At 48.9% G+C, this 23,171-nt stretch overlaps 1 protein-coding gene across 1 annotated transcript in view; it reads right to left on the reverse strand.

Moving 5' to 3' along the window:
* The window catches only part of HTT (huntingtin), a 153,458-nt gene that overhangs the window by 1,382 nt on the left and 128,905 nt on the right, over window positions 1-23,171 (reverse strand). Inside the window, 11 exon segments of the mRNA XM_015420645.1 lie at window positions 2,880-3,040; window positions 7,631-7,793; window positions 9,969-10,074; window positions 13,185-13,398; window positions 14,409-14,523; window positions 14,764-14,954; window positions 15,442-15,597; window positions 16,455-16,584; window positions 16,764-16,894; window positions 18,432-18,502; window positions 18,809-18,960. Coding sequence (XP_015276131.1) covers window positions 2,880-3,040; window positions 7,631-7,793; window positions 9,969-10,074; window positions 13,185-13,398; window positions 14,409-14,523; window positions 14,764-14,954; window positions 15,442-15,597; window positions 16,455-16,584; window positions 16,764-16,894; window positions 18,432-18,502; window positions 18,809-18,960 — 1,590 coding nt within the window.

The following is a 23,171-nucleotide window of genomic DNA, read 5'->3' on the forward strand; positions in this document are numbered from 1 at the left end:
AAGAGTGGCAACGGTTGCGCCAGGCAGATCCTCTGCCCTTGGCTGTCTTGCTTCCGTCTTCATTTGAGCAAAGGCAGAAGAAACCCCTCTCCCCTCGGCAGGCAGGCAGGCAGGCAGCCGTGCCCAAAGAAATCACAGGGGGAGGGGTCCCCAGGAATGTCGCTAAAGTGGATCAGCCACAGAAGGGGGTCTTTCTACCACTCCTCTGAGCCATGACTCCAGGACCCTTGTCGGGGAAGGCGTTTCCCTCTCACAGCTGCAAAAGAGCCGCATTTGCCTAGAGCATTTAAATGCAGGCAGAGGCCAGAGGTAGGACTCTTGAGTTCCCAGAAGCAGCAGGGTTGCTAATCCTGCCCCCTAGCAGGGATCCTGTGTCTTCAATGGCTACTGGCAGGCAGAAACTCAACCAGCAGAGCTCTCCCCTTTATCTCCATGCTTTTTATTGCAATGGCGGAAGTCAGAGGAACACAAAGCCCAGCATCTTCCCCTTACAGTTTAAAAGTCCTATGCTGGCAGAGCTAAGAGGCGAGGTCCAAAGGCCTTCCAGGGCATCCCCTCCGTCATCCTTACAACCACCCTGCGCATGAAGCTGGCAGATTTATCCTCCGCGGCAGGCGGCAGAGGCGGAGAGGGGGCGGCTTCCCTATGGCCAGCCAGCAACTTTTGGGCAAAAGTGAGTTTTGAAGCAGGTTCATGATTCAGTCTTGGGCAGAAGACTTGAAGTGCCACTTAAAGCATGGAGATTCACATGCACTTTCACTCGAGTGAAAAAACAATGATTATTTAAAGTGCCCGTTGGGCTGCTGAGCCCTGTCGCCCGACAGGCAGCGTTGCCTGAGCCTTCCTGAGCTCCCCAGCACTTCTGTGGGTTTCCGCCTCAGCGGAGAGTGTGAAGGGGGCCGGCGGAGGGGAGAGAGCAGGGTGTGTGGGGTGGGGTGGTGGGGTGGGCCCCCCCCCTGCACTCTGGAATGCTAGTCCAGGAGATCAGCACCAGCTCGCCCACCCCACCTGCAGAGCCTCCTTCCTCCAGGGACAATGGGGCTGTGGACTGCCAAGGGGCATGGCACGTGGTGGCAAACGGCTTTTTGGGTCAAAATCACACCCACTCGATCCCTATGTGCGTGCGTGCGTGCGTGCGTGCGTGGGTATTCTGACTGGGGAAAACGGCAGGAAGGAGAATGCTATTACAGACTGGCCAACCTGTTTTTGGTTAGAAAGAAAGCACCAGAGAAGAACGATCGAATGCTGACGAAATCTAGTTTGAGTCGTAGAGAGTCCCTGGTTCAACCCTGGTACAGCCAGAGTGCCCCGGGTTCAAACCCCAAGGCAGCCACTACCTCTCAGAAAGCAAGAAGGTCTACTCAGGAGAAGCTTTCCAGAGCTAAGGGGGAACGGGCAACTCCCCCCCCCCGAATAAGCACCCTGGAGACAGAAGCAGGTTCTGACCAGGCATCGCGTCCTCCGCCAGGGTCCCAGCAACTACCAAACTTCCCTACTTCTGGCATGCAGCTGTTTTCTCTGCCTCTGCTCCCATCTCTGAGGATAACAATACTGGCCTACCTTACAGGGCAGTTGTCAAAATGACAGATGTCTGAAATACAATTATCTATTAGAAGATTTATACTCCACCTTTCTATATAAACATAAACAAGGCACCTTGCAACAAAATCCACACACAACCAATTACACTAGATAATGTCAGCCATTAAGACTTATGCACCCTGGGTACAAAACTCAACAACAAACCTCAAATAAACTCAGATCGTGGCAGAAGCATTCTGTATAAATAAAACAATAAAGCCTTTTTTACATCTGAATGATGTCTTTTAAGAAATGTTCAAAGCACCTGGTAGTACATTAACATTGATAAATGCCGTAATGTGACCAAAAACCCAAAAGTAAAAGTAAACAGTAGGCTATTTGTCATGAACCCAAACTGTGCTGCCCAGAAATTAAAGTGTGTGCACGTGCGTGCATGTGTGTGTGTGGGGGAACCTGTACTTTGCTTGTGGTGCCAAAAATGCTGGAGCCCCCCCCCCCCGTACCACAAGGGGCACCGGGTGGTGGTGGGCCCCAGCGGCACTCCTGCTCATGCAGGCAGAGTCCCCTCCCTACTTCATTCCTTCCAGGTGTGATGAAGGACGGAGGAACAAAACCAGCTTCCAGGGCTCCTGTTCATCACACCTGTCCCAAGCAGCTGCGGCACTTACCTTTGTTTCTGCCCATCTTTATGCTTTGACTTGTGTGGCTTCTAGGAGCCCATAATAAGCATTGCACCTCCTGTCACCTAGATCTCCCTGGATGTGAGGATATGGCAGCCCCTTTTTCGGCCCACCCCCATGTGCTGATTGGACCCCATTAGCAGGCACTTCAAGCATGCCCAGAGTAGCAGGCACAGGCAAGGTCACCCTCCCAGGTGCCATTTCCTAAGGCGTCTTGCGCCACGTGGAAGTTGGGTGCTCTGGGGCATAAGAAAGAGTGAGGAATGACAATGAAAAGCGATTTAGGATTCAGAGTCATTTGAAGGCTGTGGGAATTCTTTTCCAGGGTGTGTGTGTGTTACGGCAGCAGGACAGCAGCAAAGAGCAGGAAGGCAAAGAAAGTTTAAGCTCCTCGTCCTGCCAATGAGCCCTTCATTCAACTGAGGCTTAAAAGGAGAAATTTTAAAAGTACCCTTAGAGTGAAAGATGATTAAAGATCCACTGGACTTAGGGACAAGCGCTGCAGAGATCTTGTTTATCCGCTAAATGAGGGCGGGCGGGAGGGGGAAGCTGCAGAGTGAGGAGGCACCCCAACAAGGTGCCTCTGAAAGCTGCCGGGAAGAAGCTTCCCTGTCCCTGACAATCGACAGAAACTATACGCTGAACTGCAAAGGATACATCGCTGAAATCCACTGGCTGGTGGAAGCACTGACAAAAAAGCAAGACAGACTCCACATGGCCATGGCGACAGGTGTTCTCTGAGTGAAGTTGGAGAGCGACAGCATCACCCAGTCACGGACCATGGACGACTGGCCAGTCGTGTGCAAGGTCTGAAATACCTGCCAAGAAGAGAACATGCAGGTCACAGGCTACAGATGTATTCAATGCTAAACTAGGGGCAAAAAGGCGTGCTTCTGAAGTTCCTTATTCAAAGCTTAGGTCAGCCATGACTTCACTCTCCCCCTGCCTGACCTAATTGTATGATGCCATTAATAATACTGGTCTGTCTCCCAAGGCTGCCAGAGTTACTGAGATAGGAGAGGTGATTTGAGCACTTCACAGAAGAGATTTTAGCACTTCACACCACTACAGTTCTGATTAAGAATTAGCTTGGGAAGCCTCCTGAAGTCCCACAAAGGTGGAAAAAACTTGAACTGGGGCTAAAGCTCAAAGCAGGCTGAGCATCTCTACACCAAAGAGCAAACACACCAGCTGACCCACAGACTTTAGGTAGGTATGGCTGAATGGTGGACTATATGCTTCTTCTCGCATTTGTTCTGTTTTTGGCAGGGCACTCTAACCCCTCTGGGAGCCAGGAAGGATGGCAAAAACAGATTGTGTCAGATTCCCCAAAGGAATAAGCCCCTCCTTCACATCACTCACCAGATCAAATCTCAGCCATCCAACTGAACTGACACTTCTAAAGAACCCATTTTGCCACTCTCTCACCTGTGGAGAAATCCTGAATACATATTTTTTGAAGTGTCAGAGCTGTGTACTTCCATGATGCCATGATTTAGGGATCACAGTGAAAAGTTTCCCTAAGGCATCCCAGGGTCTATGCTTGGTGGATAATGGGGATTTTGTTTAATGTTACTACAGACACATTTTCACAGTTAAGGCACCCTGGAAAAGTGCTCCGTAATGCGCTACTAAAATCATAAAGCATATTGAAAAATCATCTAATTTACATTAAATGAATGCCTGGATAGTTTTCTCAGAGATGCCTGAATTGCAACTAGGGAGCTCAAGAAAAAACAAACAAAACAACTTCCCTGAGATTTGCATTTGGTGGACACACAAGGAAGCTTCAAGAAAAGCTATGTGGGGTCATTTTTGCTGCTATACCTAAACCATGGCACCTAACCTCTTCACTCACTACCGTGTCTGCAAACACTGTTGACACTGGAGACGGGGAAGAGTAAAAAATGTAGATGGGGGAATTTACTCATGTGATTCCACTCCTCAAAGTTTATAAACTTTGACAGAAAATTGTTGACGTGAATCCCCAGGAGCAGAAAGGGAACAAAACCCAAGTGGGAGGACTCTGGGCCTCCCTACTGGAAATGTTCTTCAGCTCTTTCTTCCGCTCCTGAGACACCACTGAGCACTGGCCACCAACTTGCATGCTCATCTCGGAAATTCAGAAACCGAAGTTCTGAAGAATGCCCGTTCTGATGTTAAGATCCTTTTGACTCTTGAGCCCAGTACTAAATTCTACACACATGAGCTGCATTTGCATTAAATGCATGCTCAGTATTTGCAACCGGGTGTCACAAGAAATCACCAGCCGACTGCAACCCCCCCCCCCCGCTTGGCTAAGAGGATGATTTCTTCCCCCACAGGGCTGCTCAGGGCCATAGAGAAGTAGCTCCTACTTCACAGAAATACCCTTTTCTGACCTTAACTATCGTCACGGTATATATTCTCCTACAAAAACTTTTTCCTGTGTTATCTTTAACCCCCCATCCAATGCTCCCTTCTAAGCTGTGGAGTCTTGTGAGCAAAAATTCTATTTTGTGAGCTACTGGCATTTATTTATTTTTTATTTATTATCAAATGCCTTCCCCACAAAGCATGCATTAAAGTTGTGAGCGAGTGATTTGGCTACTGCATAAATTAGTTTGCTCTGGAGCCCTCCTTCCTGAGCTAAGACAAAAATGTGTGAGCCCGAGGCTAAAAAAACCCAGGTTGCTTACCTGTAACTGATGATCGTTGCGTGGTCATCTGTGCATTCACACCCATGGGATTCAGTATGCACGCGCTGGATCGATCGGCATTGTAGCAAGCTCTTTAACGGATTTTCGCGCCCAGACCTCGGGCATGCGCAGGAACCCCACCACGCATGCCCAGAGGGGAGGGTGCGGACATCCCACCAGTTCCTTCAAACCGCCGCAAATCAACCCCTATTGAAAATGTAGAAGCTGACAGCAGCCGGGAAGGAGGGTGGACGGTGTGAATGCACAGATGACCACTCGAAGATCATCAGTTACAGGTAAGCAACCTGTTTATTTTCGACATGGTCTCTGTGCTTCACACCCATGGGAGATTAGCGAGCAGTGGCCTACCTGGAGGAGGGTCCTGGCAGGTCCTTTACTGCGTAGCCGAAGATAGCATGCGACGTCCCATGTTGGTATTAGAGTTCTTACGGACGTCTAGGGCGGTTTTTTTTTTAAAGTTTAGTTTAACAAAGGATAATCAATAAAAAAGGAGAAAAGTGAGGAAAAAATCCAAAGAGCCGTGAGGCAAATAGCCAAAAATAGTGAACCGATCAGACCGACGGAGAAAAGGTCTTTCCAACACGGCGGTAAGAAAGGAACTGGCGGGATGTCCATGCCCTCCCCTCTGGGCATGCGCGGTGGGGTTCCTGCACATACCCGAGGTCTAGGCACGAAAATCCATTGAAGAGCTTGCGGCAATGCCGATCGATCCAGCGTGTGCGCACTGAATCCCATGTGTGTGAAGCACAGAGACCACGTCGAAGATCTGTGAGCTAGCTCTCACTAACTCAGCTTAGAGGGAACACTTCCCCCATTGTCCACTGCAGTTTTTGTTTTGTTTTTTTAATTTAAGGGTTTCACTAAAAGGGCACTCCAAAGGGATAAAAAATAAATGCACGCCCAAGACAATGGGGGACTAAACAAGCCAATCACAGAAAATTCATTGAACTCATCAGCTAATTAATGTTTATGAAGCATTTATAGTAAGGAAATTTTACTCATGCAGAATGTTTTGATTCAAACCTTGAAAAGGTTTTGAATTATAGGAAAGGTGCAAGAATGTTACCATGGGTCCACAACAATTAAAAGTGGGAATCACTGCTTAACTGGGTCTACTTGGAAATTACCAATTACTTCAGCTTAGGCACGGCTATAAAAGCTTTCTGTATAAAAACCCACAGTGGCATTCGGGATCTGGAAGTATTTCGGGGTGGGCCACAGGGAGGGGGAGCATCACACAACATGGCAATGTTACTTCCTAAAGAGTGACATTGTAAGAATTTCCCCAATCTCTATGGTAAAGACCACAAAGATCAGGGAGTTCCTAGAGGGTTGCTCAACATGGTGATGTTACTTCTGGGTCTTCACCTGGAAGTTATATCACTGTGTTGTATGATGTCCCCCCATTTTACACCTGCCGTTCTATTGAGGGAGCACTGGGGGGGGGATGTAGAGTGTGTGCCTGCTATCAGCAAGCCTATCTACTATCTGGAGATCCATGTAGAGTCCTCCTTTCTGTGGCACTGGGTAGAGGCAAACTGGTGGTTGGAGTACTGTTTGCTGATGGGCTGAGGAGATGGATTCTCTTCAGTAGCAGTTTGTGGACTGGTACAGTGAAAAGTTGCTGAGTGAACCGATTACTCTTTAGATCAAGATGGGTAGCCGAAGACAACAGCAAGAGTCCAGGAGCACCTTAAAGACTAACAAAATCTGTGGCAGGGTTTGAGCTTTCGTGAGTCACTGGCTCACTTCTTCAGATACAGCTAGAATGGGAGTCCATCTGTCCTATTTATTGGGAAGTGGAGTGACTTCAGATGCCGAATGACAATGAAATAGCAGGTGAATAACAACAGAAGGCGTGACTGGATTTAGGTGAGATATGCAGAGGGGAAGTAGGCATGCAGATATCAGCACTGGTAATGAGACAGGAAACCTAGGTCTCAATTCAATCCAGGTGGATGCATTGTCTTAAGCTTCATTATCAATTGCAATTCAGCAGTCTCTCTTTCTAATCTCCCTTTGAAATTGTTTTCCTCTTCCCATTCTAGCTGTATCTGAAGAATTGAGCAGGGACTCATGGAAGCTCATACCCTGCTGCATATTTTGCTAGTCTTTAAGGTGCTTCCTGGACTCTTGCTCTTTTCTACTGATTATCCTTTACTTATTCATCACTGGAAGGGACCACGAGGATCATCTAGTGATCATCTAGTGCCAATGCAGGAACTACAGCTATAATGTCCCTGTAGAAACCTCCAATAACAAAAAATCCACCACCTCGTAAGGGAGACTCTGTTCCAGTGTTCAACACAGTCAGGAAGTTCTTCTGCAAATTTAGATGAAACCTCCTTTTCTATAGTTTATAGCCATTAGTCCTGGTCCAACCCCATTTTATATACACAACAAAAAAGGTGATGGTACGGGGAATTTTAGAAACAGAGGTAGGATCTTGCTTTGTTCCAGCCTCTCTTTCTAACATTCCCCATACCACCACCTTCTTTGTTGTGTATATAAAATGGGGCTTGATGGATTTCCTCCTATATATCTGCAGAAGTGAACTCTAACTCACAAGAGTGTATTTGGTTAGTCTTTAGGGTATCACTAGACTGATTTTATTTTGTTGCTACAGACTAATACTTCTACCTTTCTGGAAGCCACACAAAGAAAAACAGGAAATGTGAAAAACTGTGCTTTTTTGTTTTTACATCTTACCTTATACACCACAGTTGCCATAAATTGTGGGTACGGCTGCTGGTTAGATAAAAATTCTCCAATAACTTTATTCATTACATCTTGTGGAGGGAAAAAGTCATCAAGAAACTGAGGGAGTATCCGAGCTACTACCCTGGCTTCAAAGGGAAATCCTTTCCTGACCCTACAAACAAAGGGCAGAAGAGTAGGTAGTCATTGGCAGTGCTCACCAGGGCTCCCTCGCAGCCGTGGGCGGCCGCTCATTAACACTGGAAGCTTCGCTAAGCAACAGTCTGGAGCCGTGCAGGGTCTTGCATTGCCCTTAGACGCCAAGACACAAGTTGAAGAAATCCCAGCCCTTCCCATAAATGGGGAGCAGGCGAGCTGAACAAGGAGGGGGGTCCTCGCCTGTCTGTCTCACTCCCCGCAGTCGTGCTGATGGACGAGTCAGCCCAGCTGGAGCAGGCGTGGGATGGGGACTCATTCTAGTGAATGACCACCATCAAGGAGGCTTCCTTCTTTGCTCCAATCATGGTGACAATCTCTTTGGCATATGTCCGTTCCTGAAAGACTTAAGACAATTCCTTTTTGGCCCAGATCCTTAACAGAGCTGGCTGTGCACACAGAACCTGCGTTTCCTAGTCAATGTTTTGGCCCACAAGATGTGCTTGTTCAGAATTACTCTTAAAAACAGGACGTCTCTAGGTACGGCTGAAGGCAGGGAGAACGATGGGAGGTTCCCTCTCAGCTGGACAATACGGTCACCTGCTCTCTGTAGAGCTACAACCTGGACACTTCCACTAGTGCAGACGGTGGTTTTTACCTAGTGCAAACTGCGTCTTCTCAGCTGAACCGACACGACTGGGCTATGCTGATTTTAAAGTGATTCTGTCGGCTACCTATGAACTTCTGAGATCCACTGAAGGCAGCAGGGTGCTTCCCTTCCTAGCCCCCCCCCCCGGGGGAGACATATCTGAAGGATGGCCTCTCCTCACAGGCACCAGGGCACTGTTGACTCTTAAAGGCTTTTAAGATGCTGCATTTTTGGCACATCTGTTTAAATAATGGGCCCCCATTACTTTTTTTATTATTTTGGTATGCCCAAGCGTCTAAACCAAATTGCTTGTGCACGGTGTGCGCTCTTCCATGGTGCTTCTTATGGTGCTCATGATACCTGTGCTTCTTATGATATTTTGTTACTACTTTTGTAAGTTACTTGAGCTTTCCAGGATAGATGGCACAAAATACTAGAAAAAGGGGGGGGGGGGGGGGGAGAAATCCTAGGAATCACCCAGCTTAGAAAGCTTAGAAAGCAGACACTTCTCAGGGGCCCCGTTTTCCTACTAGAAGCAAAGCATCTGGTGGTACACGAGGAACTCCCTCCCCGCAGGCAGAGGGATCTTGGCCTTGTAGCCAGGAAGGAAACTGAACCAACACAGCTACACAATATCAACACCAGGACAGCCAGCTCAGATTTTTGACAGCTCTAGTCTACCAGCTGACTGAAAAAAGAGATGTGCGGGGGCTCAATGCCCAAGGGCGACTGCCCCATAGCCTTTGGCATAGCCGTGGGGACTGTGCAGCTGCAGCCCCTTCCGCCTCCTGAAGTGCCAGCCCCACAGGCCAGAGAAACCTCCAGAGGACGCAGCCAGTACGCTGCTGGGGGGGGGGGCTGCTACCCCCATCCCCACGAGCACAATGTCGCTCTGCTCGCACGGAGGAGACAGGTCTCTGCATCCTGGCCAGGATTAAGGGATGGTCTGAGATTACACAAACAAAAAGGAAAACTGCTATGCTGGAAAGCCCAGTTCACTGTGAATTATAATACCAGCACTGGTTGATTTCAAGCTAAGAGGGGGTGTTTATATCAATCTTCCCACCTCAATTCATCTAATAAACTAAGCTGGGACTGATAAGACAAGGAATAAAGTAACAACAAAAGCACGTGGTTTGTAAGAGACCCACACGGCAGTCTTACACGGTTCTTTTTCAAGCAGCAGATGATGGAAGAAGAAAGACTAGCATTTGTCAAGAACCAGCTAATCTCTGTGGAACAGCTGGCTTGAGAGAATGCCCACTCAGTACCAAGAATTCACAGAGCGCTCTGACCTCTCTCGGTCCCCAGACCGAGGCTGTGCAGGGAGGCTTCCCCCTCCCTTTGGGCAGAGGAAAGAAGGGCCTTGGTCCCCACCCGCCTGCGTGCCCAACCGGGAGTCTCGGCAGAGCCAGGACTCTGACTGCATGTTTTTCGTCTCTCTGTAGGATTTCTATTCAATTCACAAGTAGAAAATAAAATGTAACTTCCTAGTGTTCTGACTAATAGTAACGATGTTTGCTTTTAAAATCCACTATTTCTTACCTGTCAAAAAGAACAGAAACCCGCTCCATAGCCACAATCACAGACTCACTATCTGGGGCAGCTTGACTGTGATCCACGCCTCTTCCGGGGCTGATCTTCTCTTTCCCTAAAGGCAAACAGAACCAAGAAGGCCCTTTTAATGATGCAGTGAAGGGAGTGGCTGCACAGTCCAGGCGGAGGGGCTTTCCCAATGTTCTGCTGTTGTATACCAAGAAGAGTCTATCCATGATAAAATCAAGGCCATCTGCCACCCGGTTCAAAGGTGGCCCCGTCACAGCACAGCCGGGTGTCCCTGCAGCACCCAGGGTCCAAACACCTTCCATTTCCCCTTCTGCTGGATGAGAGTGCATCTATAACTTGACGATACTGTAGGACTGAGGGTACAGTAGGCTGAGCCACGTGCAGAGAGACACCGAGAGCCCCCGGGGAAGGACGCCCCGAGCTGGAGAGAAGCACCTACTACACCGACTCGCTTTCACAGACCTCAGCTGCTGAACATGCGTACACTGGAAGGGAATGTGGAGGAGGACGTGAGAGCCGGGGAGGAATCATGCCAAGTGCCCTGAGCTTCAAGAAGGGTAGGATGAAGATGAACACAGTCAAACTGCAGTACTGTTTAAGCAAAGGTGTAGGCTGACCTCCAGGGGGCCTGCGGTCTCCATAGGATAACTTGCATAGGCTCCGGAATGGGCCTCGATGTCATGACAGTCTGCTGCCCCCACAGCCTATTCAGAGCCTTTATGCTGAGGCTGTGAGTAACTCTCTGAACAGCAGCCCTGGGAGGCCCCCGGGGAAAGTTCTGGCCTCTTGCCCCGCTGGCAGGCCTTCCGGGGCACCAGGCCAGCCCCTGCGTGGCACAGGATGGGCGACAGAAACCGCTGGCCTCACCCACCCGTGCTGCATGAGAGGCTCCCTGGAAGCAGCCCTTCGGCCAGTGAGCGGCCACGGAGGCTCCCAGAGGGGACTGTCTGTCCGCCCGCAGGGAACAGAGAGAGGCCCGGGACTGAGGCCTGGCCAAGAAGCTGGGGGCCTTTTCTGACCTCACGCTGTGCCACTGACTGGGACAAGCTCCTCTAAAAGATGGAAAAGAAAATTAACCCTTGGGATTAAGGAGGCGCTTCAGAACTCTATCCTAGCCCCGTAGAAGAGGCACAATAACCACCCTCTATTGTTCTGACACCCCATAAACTGATGTGAGTCCCACCAAGTGAAGACTATTGAAACCCGCTCTGGAAGGGGATGTAGCCCAAGGGTATAATGGAAACCTGGTCAAGGCCGACAACCCCTAATCAAAACCTCCTTGGGAGTCTGTGGACAATGAGAGGAGTGAAAAGGACGCCACTCTCTGGAAAGGCCCTGAGGGGAGGAGGAGGAGGAGGCTCCCACGAAGCTCCCACGCCGCTGTGGGCCAGTCCGGGGGGGGGCAGGGGGCTCAGAAGGGCTCTCCTCTCCTGCCTCTACTCTCCGGCGGCACTTCCTGGCCCCCAGCGGAGGGGGAGGGCAGGGACACAGGAAGATCGGGGGGGGGGGGCCTGCGTGGGAAAGAATTCCTCGTTCCTGGGTTGGGTCCGTGGAAACACACGCAGTCCTTGTCCTCTGTATCCTGAATAAAACTTTGCTGGTCTTAAAGGTGCCACTGGACTCAAACTTTGTTCCTCTGTGTTCCGCCTGCAAGGCATGTTTCAGCAGCACTTCCTCGGTAAGAACTGCCCCACCGGAACAAAAGGCAGGCGTGTGAGAGAATATTCACTTTGAACCAATCAGACACCACTGACCAGAGGCACTGCAGAGCACAACTGAAACTGAACACTCAAGAGAAATAGCAGGTACCCTGTGAGTGAGAACCGTGGGGAAAGGCTGCAGAAGGAAGGACCACTAATTGATCAAACTAGCTCATTTGAACGACAATAAATCAAAACAGGCCGGGAGCCTTTGTCACCATGATGCAACCTGACAACCAGCCGCCAAGTTTCACAGATGCTTATGGCAGTCAGGCATAGTTGTGGTCTGGCTCTTTTCCTGGACCAGCACGAAGGGAAACTCATGTGTGATGTTTTCTACATAACTCCCAGGAGTGAGTCTCCTACCACCTCAAAGTCACTGGCATTTGTTCGCTAAATCCTGGCCCACTCTCACATAATCCATATTTCCCCTGGTCGGGTAAGAGCCAGAGTTGCCTTGCAGACTCAGCCGACAGAAGAAGGCAGCAGCAGCAGGGGCTCATGCCCAGGCAGATGTGTGTTTTTCTAGCATCTCTGAATGGCTTCTTTCAAAGGAACAAGGTCTGAGTCCAGTCAGGGACCTTTAAGACCAACAAAGTTTAATGCTGGGTATCAGCTTGCAGCGGGCACACGAAAGCTTAAACCCAGAATGAAACTTTGTTGGTCTTAAAGGTGCCTCCACTGGACTCAAACCTTGTTCTGTTGCTTCAGACCAAACATGGCTACTCTCCTGAACTGTCTTTCAAAGGAGCTTTCTTTGTACCCATGGTAATGAATAGAAAGCCTCTCCTTTTCATTTTTCAAAAGGGAAAGAGTTTAAAAACCAGCTACAAAAGCTGGCCATGTCTTGGGAACACAGCAGAGAAGGTGTGCTGCTTTGCCTGAAGCCCCTCAATCGGATAAGAAGAGTCTGGATGAAACTAGACTTTGGAGAGGCTCTTTTGGATGTGCTGATTGAACAAGCCCCAGTCCACTCACCTCCCTCCAAACCATCTCGGGGCGGGGAGGCAATGCAGCCAATCACACTGCTCCCCCCACAATGTCTCAGAATTTGTCCCACTCTTTAGTGAGGCAACACCTACACCAGGGGGTCCCAACCATTTTGAGGCTGTGGGCACCTTCATGGTAGGATGGGGGCAGAAGGTGGAGCGAGCCCTCAAACCGTTGCTGCAGTTTACCTGCATTGAAGATTCTTGCGCTGTGGTGGCAGCCACGGCCGCGGCCAAAGCAATCTCTTAAGAAATCCGCACAGCTATTCACACCTCCAGTGGCCAACCAGAAGCCTTGCTGGGTAAAAGCCCCACCCACTTTCTAAAAACACGTGGCAGTGTCATCATGGCACCCCACAGACACCACATTGGGGACCTCTGACCGACAGTCCCCATTCCAGTTAACCCCAATCCCAAGGGGCTACCATGGGGGGTGTGACACACGGTCAAAGTTGCTAGGAACTGTTCTTGCAGTCAGAGTCAGCATTTCACAACTAGACGCGCACCTGTGTACATGCAAGTCAGCATCAATCCCAGGGCAGCCATGGCTCTGTGGGGGCTCTGTACATTCACGCGGTCTACGCTCAGCTTCACGAGGGACTCACTATCCAGCCGAGAGAGCTGCTCTGAAAGGAGGAGCCGTTCCAGGCCTCTCAGGATACAGTGATAAATAATGGAGGGTGTGGATTCTTCACTTCCAGACAGCATCACTCCACACATCTGAAACAGAAGAGAAATTTAAGACTCACACGCAGGGAGACGCATACAAGAAGGCCTGCAGAGGAAATCTGATTTGGAAATAGGAGTGCAAGACTCAGGAGCCTCAACTTCATCATCAGAGGGAAGTCACAGGCAAGGCTCCCTCTAAGCTGTAGAGTCCGGTGAGCAAAAATTCTACTTTGTGAGCTACTGGCATTGAAGCTGTGAGTGAGCGATTTGGCTGCTGCATAAATTAGACTGCTCTGGAGCCCTCCTTCCTGAGCGAAGGAAAAAACGTGTGAGCTGGAGGCTAAAGTGAGTTAGCTCACACTAACTCAGCTTAGAGGGAACACTGGTCACAGGGAACACCTGTCCTAAGTCGCCATGAGACCCTTTGGGTGAGTGGCAACTAAAACATCAAATAAATGCATAAGTAAACACGGGGAGATTACACTGGCACTCATTCCCAGCACAAGACCAAGCTCTTTGCCAGTGTCTCACTGAGCATTTTCACAGACTCTGCCTAAACAGGAGGGCTGCCCCTTCGGCAGAACTGGGAAGGTAGAGCCTGGCTCACTGGATCTTTCTCCATCTGGAAAGGACCACAAAGGGTCTGTTCACAGAACGCTGCTTGCTGCAGATGTGCTTCCGTATTCAAGAGCTCCACAAAAAAGGAAGGAACAAAAGAAACAAACTCCAGTGAACCAGGCGCAACAGGCCCGGGAATAGCTAAAGGATGCAGGAAAACGTGCCAACGCGCAGCCACACTCCACCCCCACATAAGCAGAGGCAGCTGTGAAATTCAGCTCAGGGCACGGTCAATGGAGTTATCAGGATTCTCCCCTATGCATTTAAACGTGTGCAAAATTCAGACCAATTAATGCACAGTAAAGGCATCAGGGGCACGAGGGCACTATTATGGGGTAGTGGCCACTTCTTTGGGTCTGTATTCTAGCATTCTCAATTGTGCTAATTTATCAAATGCACTGCACTTCTCAAGGTCAAGGCAAACTCACAGCACACACAAATACCTGTATAATTCCTGAAGAGAATTCAGTCCCAACATCAAGTGGGTAATTTTCTATTAAATAGAAGGCCACCGCACACATTACTAAGACGTGCTGCTGGTTGTGGACATTCACACAGCTGCAAGAACAGGCAGAAAACACAGATCATAATCAGTATGCTGAAATCCAGACTTCCACTAAAAGTCCTTAAGCTCTTTTTGAGCCGGGTTTTGGGGAGCTGATCAGAAGGAACATCTCTGTCTGCAGATTCCAGAGTTTCACAATTACTGAGCCTGTGCGCTAAAATGCCAATTCAAGCAGGCCAAAGAGTTTGGCCACATCCAGGTACACCTACAAAATATAAATGCACGACACTTACTGAGCTATGCCTTTTAAATTGGAAAGCAGATATTCTGTGATAGTTGGAATAAGTTGTTTGGCGGTTTCGTCAAGGAGGTCACATTCTAGGATGTAAAGAATGCCATGCAGGGCTCCTATTCGGCTTGGCATGTGAGTGCTACGCAGTGTGGATTCCAGCAACCGGCTCACGGGCTCAGCTACAGCTTTATCCTGGCAGAGGCAAAACCAAAAACCAAAACTTGCTTGGAATCAGTAAGCAAGCTGGTGGACATTTTCTAGCTACAAGTTGTGATCAAACAGGTTGAAGTCAGGAATACAGACATGCCTTTTTATCTGCATTTGAGACCAGCTGTTTTTCTCCCCTGGAACACATGTTAATTCCTGGTGTCTCTTTTGGCAAGACAGAACTCCTTGTGTGCTAGAAGGCTAAATGTGGCTTATATGTGTGGCGTATGCGCTTCCGTACACCTCCTATGCTAAAGTCATGGTAAATACTACAGTGAAAGTCAGGAACCTGGAAATCTGCAAAGGAGTTCTCTGCATCAGCCTTCTAGTACCCACTTTGATGTCCCCATGACTGGAACGGCAGAGTGAGCAGGAACCAGTGACGGTTCTACAAGGTTTTCTCTCTGTGCCACATTTCAATCACTACGCTCACTTTCAGAACTTATCATGACTTAATTTTTTAAAAAATTACCATTCCAAGAACAGCAGCTGCTTTACATGTCGCTGGGACCAAATATTGAACAAGAATCTCATCTTCTGAGGGATGCATCTTCCGCAGCTCGGTTAATGTTGCATACATCATCTCAAACTGATTCCGTTCTGTAAATAAGTCAGACACTGCCAAAAGCTGCAAGTACAAAACATTATGTTTAAAAAAGGAGCTTGCAATTAGTCATTTTCATGTCGCAGACACAGATGCTGTGACAAGCTGTGATTAAGCTGCCATGGGGCACAAACACAGCTTGTTGAATCTGACTATGTTTCAAGTGTGCAACGCTAGAAAAAGATTTTCAAAAAGGGAAGGAATGCAACAGCTTGCATACCAACAGATTTGTATACCCTGGTTCATCAGCACAGTTTCTGGTAACTTGCCTCCCCTTTACCTCCCTCTGGTTGTCCTTGTACTGCAACCACTATCATAGCTCCATAGGGAGAAGACCATACAGACACAATGTGAAGCAACAGCTACTGCTTGGAATCAAACCTGGTGTCACCCACATATGCAGAAAACACAGAGTCAGAATCGGGGGGAGGGGGGCTTCTCGACATCAGCAAAAGCACCAGAAAATGGGTGGATCCTGTGGCAGCACTGAGCAGTCGTGCCCTAAACAGTGTTGCCCAGAACAGGTGGGGAGGAGTTGGGGATGACTTCCTCAGGGGCGGCAGGGCCCTGTCCTGGCTGGTGCCGCTCATATCCTGCATCTTGTCTAGACAAGGATAAAAGGCTGAGTTGTCCAGGTGTGTCTGCAAGCTGAATGGGACAATTCAATGGATATACTCTACAAGGTGTTCCCATTACTCAAAATGTGTTACAACATTTTTAATGAAATGCTGTTACACTTTTAGCAGACACTGTGGTTACAAATGGCATTTCTAAGGCAAGCAGTGACTGCTGCTGGGCTTTAAAGCCAAAGTTTTCCTCATCCCCAAGTATTTTGAAAGATTCATCCATGAATTTATGACACTGAAAATGTGAACACTTACAGAACGAACAACTTCACTGATCAGGATAACTGGAGTCCTCTTGCTTGGGCTTGATGGCAGGATCCACTGAGTGTACAACTCCAGCAGGAACTGGGAACAAGAATGTATGTCCACGCCTGCACGGTGTTTCCTGTAATCAAAGAGACAGAAGGTGAAGATGCTCCAACAGCACAGCAGCTCTTAAAGTAACGCAAACGAGTCCACTGGCTGATGGGTACAGTGGAAGATTTCCCCCCCCCCCCAACTCAGTACCTAAGAATCACCAGTATTTGAACGTTACTGAAGAGGCAAACAAAAGGTTTCAAAAACCTGGAATTAATGGGAGAGGACGGGGGTGAAGAAGAAGCAGGTATCTCGCTCTCATCATCTTCATCTTCATCCCACTCTTCTTCCCGCAATGGAGTGATGTTATTTCCTAGCCACACGGAGTGGATTGAGACCTTCAATGGCAAAAAGTAAGCCAACACTTTTAGTTATAAACTTATACATATTTAAACAATATCAAAATCCATCTTTCAAAATCTGTTTTTATCCTCTTAGCATGTACTACAACCTTTGTGCAAGGCAGACAATTACCACTTTCAGTTGGCCCTCTGTTGTAATCTGCTTTTGTAAGGCATCACAACCAAACCAAACAGGATACGGGGCCATCTGGAAATACCTATGGCATTTCCCCCACTCATGGCAGGAGAGTTGGTTTTTATTTTGGAGAAAAGGCTGGGCTTATTTCCCCCAGTTTGGTAAGAGCATCCCCTTGGATATTGTTAGCTTAACTTGGGAGGACTCTGAAAACAAAGGGAACAGAAGAACATCATAAAGAGAGCTCTGTCCAGGTCGTGTGAACTAGGCAGCTGTATGCACAGCCACAGGAAAACAATGCCTGTTGACTGTTGTGCAGTCAATCCAAGGCAAAAAGATGAAAACCATTTTTCAAAGATCCTCTCCTGTCTGCAGAAACAGCCTTCTGCATATGCATGAGGAGAATCAAGGCGTCCAGGCTGAGGTTCAATTTCGCACATGAAAGTTGAAAGTGCACATGGTTTGCACACTGGAGTACAACCCGCTTGCAGTTTTTTTGGACAGTAAACTGAAAGCACTTTAAGTGTGTGCAGAGTAAGAATGGCAGAGCTAGTGTGGTACAGTGGGTATAAAGACCTGGGTTCAAATTCCCACTCTGAGTCTGCTTGGTGGTCTTGGGGCCATTATGACAAGGTAGACACTGGAAGATGAGAGCTAAGACTGCCACCCTGAGGAGGATGGGAGACAGAGAGAGAAGGGACAGGCCTAGGCACAGATGACCATCACCAGGACAAGAGATGGTAGCCAGGTAACCATCCTAGATTTCACAAACACTGGCAAGATGTGACATTATGCACGGTCCTGACAAGCTTCCAGCACTTATTTCCTATCAGTGGCCACACATAAACCAGCCAGTCCAGAGATTAACACAGCAGAGGGTATGTGATACAGCTGGGTAATATACTGCATGACTTAAAAGAACAAAAAATTTCCCTTCCCTGAAGAAAATTAGTGGCGCTGTAATACTGACAGGCAAAGTTATTCTGATATCAGCCTCACTAGCTGAAAGCTATGGCAGTTTCTCCCCTGCTGCCTTCCAGCTCTTGAGACAGCCACAAAGTATATACAAATTCTCCAGCACGTGGGCTTCACGTGACCTCGAGGCTTTGGGGCCTCCCTGTGACAAGGCCGAGGCAGTCCAAAGGGACCTGAAATCCTGTATGGCCTCGGCAGGCCCAAGTACTGCCAGCGTGCTTTATTCTCCCCCCAGGGCTGGCGAGATGCTCCTCCCGCTTCAGAAGACCCAAAGAATGGTGCGGGCTCCGCATGGCAATGCCACAAAGCACATGACATGGCGCACTGACAGCCCTGCTACGCAGCCCTCTGCCCAGCCTTCCCTTGTGCTTCCTGAACCACACAGGCAAGCAGACAGACAACCATTCTTGCACGTGTACCAACCTGTCCTACTTTATAACCCATGTTTCCTATTTCACGCTCTGTATTGATTTGCAGAAGAAATTTTTCATGGTGGGGGGGAAAATTATTTCTGATTTTACATAATTCAGAGTACAGTTATCAATAAACACATGCAATACCATACAAAGTCAAACTTCTGATCTGGATGTGTGTACAAGGTCATCTGCACGAAGCAGAACAGCAGTTTCCTGACCAGACAAGAGAGGAGCATGAAGTCCTGATTTTTGCAGATCAGAGGTCATGTCCGTTACATACAGGCTGAAAAGCAAAGGGGCCCAAAGACATCCTTGTCTGGCACCAAATCCTTGACCGGAGGGCTTCTGCCCCTGACAGACCGATGGGGGTGAGGCAGCTGCTGATTGTGAGCATACCTGTGGTGGACGGGGACAGAGAGGGCACAGGGTCCCAGGCTTGGTACGGATGGTGGGTAACAAGGTGGTCTCTCTTCGATGCCATTTCCTGGATTTCTTGCTCCACAATTCCCCGGATGACATTCAATTTCCTTCCAAACCTGTAACCCAGCAGACAGTTAAAAGCACATTCTACAGTTAAGTAGATCTTGTAATGCAATCACCGTTATGTTAACTACATAACTCAAAACAAATTCTACTTCTGCAGGAAATACATGGAATTTGAAATGCTCCCTTTCCTTCCTAGCACTGGACTTTCCTTTGGCCTCCATTCACGTCAACAACTGAACATCCTTTCGGCTTTTGACCAGTTGCATCACCAAGAATAGTGCTACTCGTACCTGACCTCAGCTTGCACTCATACTTGCCAGAGCTACTATTCAGAAGTCGAACTATGTGTGAGTGAGAGAACAGGAAAGGGCAGAGGAACAGTGACCGTGCCACTCGTTACGGACAAAGCATGACTGAAGTGGCCTTGCAGAAGTTGTATGTAAAAGAGAGATTTAAAAGCAAGCGATATGGCAAAAGGCACGCAGAACAGGAATGACAGCAATAAACTGTGAAACGGATGTGAGATCTATTAAAAAATGGAGAAGACGTTAGGGAAGAAAAACAGGTTGCTTACCTGTCCCTGATGATCTTAGAGTGGTCATCTGTCCAGTCACACACATGGGTTCTGTGCCTGCGTTCGAACCTGACCTCGGAGAACTACAAGAGCTAGCCTCTAGAATTGGCATGCTTCCTTCCTCTGGGGAGCAGACACCGACTGCGCATGTCTGGAGCGGGGAAGGAAACGCCCTACCACTCAGTTCTTCCAACCGCCGCTAGCAAGTTCCGAAGGAAGAGATGCCTGTGAGAGATGCCAGCAGTGGGGAAGGCCAGGTGGGCGTGTGTGTGACTGCACAGACGACCACTCGAAGATCATCAGTTACAGGTAAGCAACCTGTTTATCTTCTTCATGGTCTCTGTGCAGTCCCACACATGGGTGTTTAGCAAGCTTCATTAAGAGGATGGCGGGTGCTAGTGGCTCCACAGAAGAGAGGGGAAAAACCCACCACACAGCAAAGAAAATGCAGAAAGTAGAGGAGTAGAAGCTAACACATCCTACCTTACTGTAGAAGGAAAAACAGGCATCAGTGGAAGACGGAGTGCAGCACCGACTGGCCGATGGGAAGCATCACACCGTGCCCGGACATCCAGGGCATATAATGCGTCACAAAAGTAGTCTGCGAGGACCAAGTGGCAGCAGCGCAAATGTCCTCCAGAGGGACACCCCCAAGGAACGCTGAAGACGCGAATGAGCTTTCTAGTTGGATGAGCTTTCAGCGTGATGGGCAAAGGTTGCTTTGCCAACTCATAACAGAGAGAGATGGTAGAAGTGATCCACTGACAGACGCTGGGAAGAGATTTTCTGTCCCAGGTGAGGCTTACTATAGGCCACAAACAAGCGGGGATCCTGGCAAAAGATGGGCAAAGGTTGCTTTGCCAACTCATAACAGAGAGAGATGGTAGAAGTGATCCACTGACAGACGCTGGGAAGAGATTTTCTGTCCCAGGTGAGGCTTACTATAGGCCACAAACAAGCGGGGATCCTGGCAAAAGGGATATGTTCTGGAGAGGTAGAAAGAAAGTGCTCTTCGAACATCAAGTGTGTGCAGGGCCCACTGGCCGTCCTCCGATGGATTGGCAAAGAAGGTGGGTAACACAACAGGCTGAGACAGATGAAAAGCCGAAACCACCTTGGGAAGAAAGGCAGGATCAGTCCAGAGGGCTACCTTGTCGTGGAAAATGGTATGTGGAGGGTCAACCCACAATGCACACAGGTCACCCGCTCTCTTCGCCGAGGTGATGGCTACTAAGAAGGCTGTTTTCCAGGACAGTATGTGTAGAGGCACAGCTGCGAGGGGCTCAAACGGTTTGCCCATGAGTTTGGAGAGGACGGGAGACAAACTCCAGGCTGGAACAAGTGGTTTAATCGAAGGGTACAGTTTCTTTCAACATACCTTTAAAAAATGCTTTAGAGACATTATGGGAGAAAACAGATCTTCCCTCAATCAAGTCATGAAAAGCCGAGATTGCAGAGAGGTGAACTCTCAGTGAGGAGTAGCCCAGACCCGACTGATGAAGGGAGACTAGGTAATTTATTTTATTAATTTATTTTATTATATTTATACCCCGCCCTCCCCGCGAACGGGCTCAGCAAGGATTATGGGTAAGGGTGCAGTCCTAGGATCCATTCCCTGGCTATTAGCATAGGAAGCGAATCGCAGCCCCTTTGCCTGATAGGAACAGTGGGTGGCTGGATTCCTGGCATTCAAAAGGACGTGTTGTTCCTCTGGCGGGAAGGTCAAGCCAGTATTGTGGCATTTTTCTGGGAAGTCTCAGGCAGTTCTGTAATCAACGTGGAAAGCTGTTCCGTTAAATGGAAGGAATAAGCCGAGAAATAGGCTAGGTAGTTATGAATTTTGGCTGTCGTGGTGGTGACGGAGTACATTTTCCACCCCAAGGTGTCCAGCTTCCTTCCCCGCTCCAGACATGCACAGTTGGTGTCTGCTCCCCAGAGCGCGGGAAGGAAGCACGCTAATTCTAGAGGCTAGCTCCTGTAGTTCTCCGAGGTCGGGTTCGAGTGCAGGCACAGAACCCACGTGTGGGACTGCACAGAGACCATGAAGAAGATCAGAGTTGTGATAAAGTTGTGCCAAAGACAATCAGGGAGAACAGTAGAAGCTTTCAGCTCCCTCAGCCATGGGATCTTCCTGGCAGAGATGAGCCTGACTGGAGAAGGTTTCAAAGGGCAATGCGGGGGGAGGGTGCTGACGCTCAGCCCTCTGGCCACTGGCCTTTGGGGGCCTGCAAGGTCTCAGCTCAGCTCCCATGCCTTTTAACGTCCACATGAAACCACCGGGAAAGATCTTCTGGGGGTCTGGGGCGAGTCTTCATGCCTAGGCAATGACACCCAACTCTAATCTAGCCTTTCCTTCAAAATCCAGGGACAGAGTAGATGTGCTTAACTGGTGTTTGCAGTCTGTAAGTCCGGTTAAAACAAGATGCTGTGAGTCGGGAACAAAGCTGATCTGGGGATAGGTGTCCAACTAGCACTGGAAGTGATCATGCTACTCCAGAAGGAACAAGCTAGCAGTTTTGACATACCCTTGCATTAATCAGAGACACCACAGTTAGATCAACTGCGGTTGGTCTGCCAATGGCAGACTTTTCCAGAAAAGGGAGATCTAGCCAGGCCAAACACAGGCTGGACGGGCACAACATGTTCTGTGCGGGGCTGCCTTTGAAGATCGTTCGGAAGCTCCACCTGGTTCAGAGCGTGGTGACTGGCGTGCTTACAGGGATTGCACAGAGCAAGCAACATGACCCATGGGCCTCTGCACCCAAGGCAAAGAACTGGTGTTGATCGCTGAGGTCTGAAATAGCTTGCTTGCTCTTTGGAACTTACTTCCTCTTACGCGGTGGACGAGACCTTCTTGGGAGGCCTTCCAGAATGAGTTGTCCCCCCCTCCCCCATTATTCTTAAAGGCCTTTTTAGTCAATTTTTGTTCCTGGTGCTTGTACAGTCTTAAAGGCTGCAGTTATCTACTCTATGTAGACTTAATACTAAAAGTCACCTTGAACATTTAATTTGAAACCGAAGATCATCAGTTACAGGTAAGCAACCTGTTTATCTTCTTCATGGTCTCTGTGCAGTCCCACACATGGGTGTTTAGCAAGCTTCATTAAGAGGATGGCGGGGGCTAGTGGCTCCACAGAAGAGAGGGGAAAAACCCACCACACAGCAAAGAAAATGCAGAAAGTAGAGGAGTAGAAGCTAACACATCCTACCTTACTGTAGAAGGAAAAACAGGCATCAGTGGAAGACGGAGTGCAGCACCGACTGGCCGATGGGAAGCATCACACCGTGCCCGGACATCCAGGGCATAATGCGTCACAAAAGTAGTCTGCGAGGACCAAGTGGCAGCAGCGCAAATGTCCTCCAGAGGGACACCCCCAAGGAATGCTGAAGACGCGAATGAGCTTTCTAGTTGGATGAGCTTTCAGCGTGATGGGCAAAGGTTGCTTTGCCAACTCATAACAGAGAGAGATGGTAGAAGTGATCCACTGACAGACGCTGGGAAGAGATTTGCCTCCCTGAAAGGAGGGTGGGAATCACCCACAATCCACAAACAAGCGGCTCAGAGGGAGAAAGGGATATGTTCTGGAGAGGTAGAAAGAAAGTGCTCTTCGAACATCAAGTGTGTGCAGGGCCCACTGGCCGTCCTCCGATGGATTGGCAAAGAAGGTGGGTAACACAACAGGCTGA

Source organism: Gekko japonicus, unplaced genomic scaffold, assembly GCF_001447785.1.
Source record: "Gekko japonicus isolate JY-2015 unplaced genomic scaffold, Gekko_japonicus_V1.1 scaffold1162, whole genome shotgun sequence".
Classification (NCBI taxonomy): domain Eukaryota; kingdom Metazoa; phylum Chordata; class Lepidosauria; order Squamata; family Gekkonidae; genus Gekko; species Gekko japonicus.